General features: G+C 36.5%; 1 protein-coding gene across 3 annotated transcripts; it reads right to left on the bottom strand.

Annotated features, from left to right (window-relative positions):
• Nucleotides 1–606: 606 nt before the first annotated feature.
• On the bottom strand, nucleotides 607–4,336 carry LOC105121573 (proline-rich protein HaeIII subfamily 1-like). Of its 3 annotated transcripts, none has more exons than XR_841566.1 (2): nucleotides 2,416–4,336; nucleotides 607–812 (listed from the first exon to the last, which is right to left on the bottom strand). XR_841566.1 is itself a non-coding variant. In XM_011020271.1 (2 exons), exon 2 carries the CDS (start codon nucleotides 3,513–3,515, stop codon nucleotides 2,541–2,543), a length of 975 nt encoding a protein of 324 aa, XP_011018573.1. In that variant the 5' UTR covers nucleotides 3,516–3,930; nucleotides 4,022–4,336; the 3' UTR covers nucleotides 2,046–2,540. The 3 variants fall into 3 exon arrangements, 1 of the variants encoding a protein (XP_011018573.1); XR_841565.1 differs by lacking the exon at nucleotides 607–812 and adding an exon at nucleotides 2,046–2,298; XM_011020271.1 differs by lacking the exon at nucleotides 607–812 and having other exon boundaries at nucleotides 2,046–3,930; nucleotides 4,022–4,336.
• Nucleotides 4,337–5,310: the final 974 nt, after the last annotated feature.

The raw sequence follows: 5,310 nt of genomic DNA, 5'->3' as shown, positions 1-5,310 counted from the left end.
AGCTTAAGCCCTTCTATTTAGGACGGGAATAGTACGGGAATAACATGATAACATCAATCGACAAATTATATTACAGGGTATATCCAAGGGAAAGAAATAGGAAGGTGAAAGATGTAAGAGATCGTCATCCAGTTATGACCCCATCGAAATGTGCCAAAAATGAGAGGAGAAAACAGGCACCCTCCTCTGAAGTCAACCAAATTTGACATTTCAGTTTCTGCAAAGCAATACCACTTCTTTGACTCACAAACTTTGACCCTGCCTAAATAAATCCTGCACGGTTATGCCCGTAGACCATTTCCACTTTCCAACAAAGAAAATTCAAGGTGAAGGTGGCACCATTCTCATATATCATAGATGAACCATAACTAAAGCAAGCATGTGAAGAAGTGAGCGCATCAAGATCTACTGGAAACCGTTGGATGCATGTATCTTAACAAAGTAGACAAACATCAATGTATGCTTGTTCAAATTGACCAAGCATTAACTAAAACTTTTCACAAATACGAAGTTAGTGATTCACAAGATCATACGAAAGAAAGCATGCAACTTGCTAAATTCAAAGGGTTATAGCTAGATTTGGTAAATATGAAAGACAACGCTCACAATCGAAGAATCAAATAATCAACAAAGTAAGCAAAAATGTTGCTGCAAGACAACTGCAGAAGATTGAGAGAGATTTATATGAGCAAGGAGAGGCAGTGATCAAAGCTACTGGAGATGTGAGCAATGTTTGCGACTTTCTTTTAGATATTCATAAGCTGCAGATAACTATTTAGCCCCACCAACAAATGGACTTGTAATTACCAACCCTACCACAACCACACATGTAAAAGTAATTGTTCAAATTGTGTCCCCAGAGGATTATGATACAAGCGTGTTACCGTCTCATGTTACGCTCCCCAAAGATTAAGAGAAAATATTTCATCGAGGCAGAACAGACCGAAGAACAAAAACAGGACAAGAATAAAAAGGTAGAAGTAAAAAAGAACACCAGCATCAATTCGATGCGCGCGCACACCTGACTTTTAATCCTAATAGCGACCGGGCTTTTTATTCCAGAAACTAGTTCAATTCAATGGTGATCCTCTCTCTGATCAACCGTTCTGTATTCTGAAAAGATGTCTATTGCACCAACATACTTTCGATTTTAAATGTAAGTTTCCATCTTCCACCATTTCCAGATATTCAAAAAATCAAATTAAAACCTCGGTTCCCGAAGTTTAAAATATCACATTTTGGCCATCTTAGACCGAGCTTGAACTTGGGGCTGTTCTGTATTCTGAAAATATCACATTATAGCCAAGCAACACCAAGACTTCAAGCAACTAGACACGATTCATGACAATGAGATGCTATTCTTTTGTTTAACCTCACCCCTCGAATTTTAAACAAACACTGTTTCAAGAGCAATTAGGTCTTGAAAGCACAAAACGGATGGTTCCAAGCTGACATTCAGTCACAATCATAAGGTATAATGAAATAGCAATACAGGGCATGGAGTCCTAACAATGTTAGACTCAGAAATGCTGGCCAAACATTTTCAAAAGGTCAAGTCTGAGGAAAAGTGGCTTAAACCTTGTCCGTAATTTGCAGGATGAAAACATGCACCAAAACCTATACCTTTCCATGATTAAGCATGAAATGTTCTTGAGCACGAATTATATGAAAATAATAACACAAGGAAATAATGAAGTCAAGCTGATGAGACTAAACAGCTTGAAAAAAATCCGCGATGTACTTGTATTGCAAACAAAACTTGGAAGGTGCTCTTCAAAGTTCCAACACCTTTCACAAACATTAAGGATAGCAAATGTTTCCTTAACACAGGTACAATCAGAAGAACAAATCATATTTATCTTCTTGGAAAGCAGGTATGAAAATGAAGTAGACAGAACATTCAAAACTAATTGCTGCAACAAGATAGCCGGTAATGAAATACAACCAGCATTTGGCAACAAACAAAGCATCATTATCAACAATTGAAACAGTTGAACAACATGAATTGTTCATTGTATAGGTCATGGAACAAAGAACAAAAAATATAAAAATAGAACCTGAGGCATTAGAATTCCTTATCTGAGAAGAATCGAACTTCAAAGCAACTAAGGTTTAATCCACAAAAGTACAAGTACATAAGAATTCTGTGCTACAAAACCTACATGCTAAATTTTGGTGCCTGTAAGCCTACCTTCTTTCATGATACAGCAGTCTTAGATGTTACAGCTCCTGTTCAGGTGTCCAGTCAACTTGGGTCTGAACTTCGCTACATCACCCAAGTAACACTTATCCAAGAAACTGAAAATAATTGAAGTTACAGATTCTAATCTCAGCACAAGCTGGAAAACTAGTATCAACTATCAACAAAACATAATGACAACAAAAACAAAGAGAAACTTTTCAGAGACCACTTACGCAAACCGTATACTTGAGCATTTTCACAACTGAAGTTCCTGCCAATCACATATGAGCCTCCACAAAGAATGTACCAGCTCCTTATCAAACACAGAACTCCGCAAACAACAATTTTATCTCATGGACTATTGATCCCTCCATCTTGGACTTGAGAAGGGGAAAAAACCTGAAGGTGATAATGGAAAAAAACCTGGAGAAAGTGGTGGTTGAGGCCCTGGACCTAAAACCCCTGACTGGGCCATTGGTGAAAATGCAAAATTTGGTGTCAGTGGACGAAACTGAATCCCAGGAGAAAGTAGAGGGTAAGGTGACCTGGGAGACAATAAATTCATGTAACCAGTAGGAGAGGGCAAAAAAAATTGAGATGTTGGCGAGGGTAAAAGAGGAGGACCATTCATTCGAGGGGAAGGGAGATTGGGCATATATGGGACAGGACCATTCGCTCCAGTTGTGGGTACTGGAGGCAGATGTGGATTCGCAAGCAGACCACTAGAAGGCTGTTGATGTTGAGGCTGAATTTGCCCTGGATCTTGAGGTGGTGGTGGATGGGATTGTCGTGGAGGTTGAGCTTGGTTTCCCCAAGAACCCGGGTCTATAATTGAATTCTGAAGATAACGCATGTATGCCGAGATTGGAGACTCGGCTGTGTTTGCCCAACCTGAGTCTCCGGGTGTCAATGGTGGCGTCATTGTTGGAGAAGGTAGCCCAAATTGGCTGGGCGGGGGCAGCATCCCTGGCCTTACAAAGGCATTATGATAAGGAACCGGAGGTGGAGCCACTGCTGGAGCTGGGAATGGAGGAGGAACATGAGGTCGATTAATAGGTGTTAAAGGAGGCGGTCTAATCTTTTGCAACCGCATGCTTTGTGGCTTAGGTGGATTATTGGGAGGTCTAGGCAAGGGTTCTTGTGATGGGGAACCGGTTAGTTGCTGAACAATGTTCCTAAAGTCATTCTTGCTTATGTTGTAGACCTGAGGTTGAGGCTGTTGCCGATTGGGATTGTTAGCAAAATTGGGTTGGTGCAAAGGACTCTTCTTTATGTTCTTGCCTATCTTGTTCACACCCAAATGATCACTCTGCCTGTTTTTCGAGTTATCCATTGTTTTATATATATATATAAAAAAAATCAATCCAAGCTTACTTCAAGAAACCCAATACCAATGTTATGATATAGCCACAGAATCAAACCATGAAAGGCCTCAAAACAATACCCACAACTCCAAAATTTATGCTAGAATATGCTAGATTCTAATTATTTTGATTATACCCACAGTTTAAGGGTATCACCATAACTCCAAAACGAAGTTCAAAAAAAGCCTACTAGCTCAAATCAGGTCGAAAGAGCAAGACAAATAAGGATTTAAAGCTGATATTAAAGAGAGCATACCCTTTTAGTCTTGTCTATCCAATTCTAAAATCTTCAAAATGGACAGAATCAGCTGGAAAGCTAGACACCTCAAAATTCAAATCCCTGGATAAACAAGGAAGGTACAAAATCCAAATCTCCGAAAAAAACTTAAACCCGAAAAAGAAGACACTCAACAGAAGCGATCAAAAGACAAATAGAAATTCAGGGTAAGCCCCGCCTAGTTTCCTTGGTCAATACAAGAAAGAAAGAAAGGGAAAAGAACAAGTAAACGCAGAAGAAGGCAGGAAGGTAGGGAGCAGGCTTGACTTGAAAAGCAGGAGAGAAGAATCCGTACGGGTGGAACACTTGTGAATATCCAGAAAGCAATCAAGCAAAGAGAGAAACTTAAGAAAGAAACCCTAAGAATCACGGCGTTGTAGAAGGAGCAGGGGGTCAAATTCAATGGTGGACAAAATTGAAAACAAAGAAAGATTGCAAATTGGAATTGAATTATCTAGGTTGGTGAGAGAGAGAGAGAGAGAGAGATTGGGTGTGGGGTCTTAAACACACAAACTAGTAAGTTACGGTACAGTACAATACAATTGGACTTGGTTGTTGTAATATTAATTTATTTTATTTTATGTTATCCGTGCTCTGGCCCTGTCTCAGGTTTGAAACCTCGTTCTGGATCAAGACTTTTAGAAATTGGGGTTTTTTTAATTCTAACGCATTTTAACAAAAGTTTCGAGAAAATAACCTTTATGAATAAAATATTTGTAAAATAATACAATTTAAATATAATTGTTATTGAAAAGTAATAAAAAAACAATTATATTAGAATTTTTTAGTTGATTTTTTTAATAAATTTATTTAAAAAAAAAATATCACTATATATTCGTTATCTTAATAGTAATAATAATGGTGTGCAGAATTAAAATTATAAAACATGGTTGTGCTGAACCACTATTTATAATAATAATTTTATATAGAATTGATATGAAAAAAATTGGTATATTTAAACTATCTTATTTTTCTAATACTTTTTGAATATATGTCATTCTTTCAAAAAATTTACTAAATTATGTTATTTAAAAATAAAACAATCCAAGAAATAGACTAGTGGAATGTTTAAGATTGTGGTGAAAATTATTTTTAATTTTTTATATAAAAATATTTTTTAAATTGATACATATTAAAAACATTAGAAAAATTAATTTAAATAAAAAATATTTTAAAAAACACAGCTGAAACACAAATAAACATAGCCACCATAATAAGTTTGCAAGTGAGTCGACTTAGTTTTTTTTTTACATTAAAAAAATTATAAACTTTATTAATGTATTCTTTAATATAAACATTCCTTAAAGTCATATACAAATATCTTGTATGCCAAATCAAATGCCACAAGTCTCCCGAGGGATACTTTACGAAGTGTAATTTTAAATTAAAAGAACTTTAAAAGATTCGTTATTTTTAACTATTAATAATCTCACGGCGTTAGAAATGGAAGGCCAGGGTTAAAAGACTGTCACTGTATTCCTAGAAGT

Source organism: Populus euphratica, unplaced genomic scaffold, assembly GCF_000495115.2.
Source record: "Populus euphratica unplaced genomic scaffold, PopEup_1.0 scaffold25.1, whole genome shotgun sequence".
In the NCBI taxonomy this organism is placed as follows: Eukaryota; Viridiplantae; Streptophyta; class Magnoliopsida; order Malpighiales; family Salicaceae; genus Populus; species Populus euphratica.
This window is presented reverse-complemented; position numbering and strand designations above follow the sequence as displayed.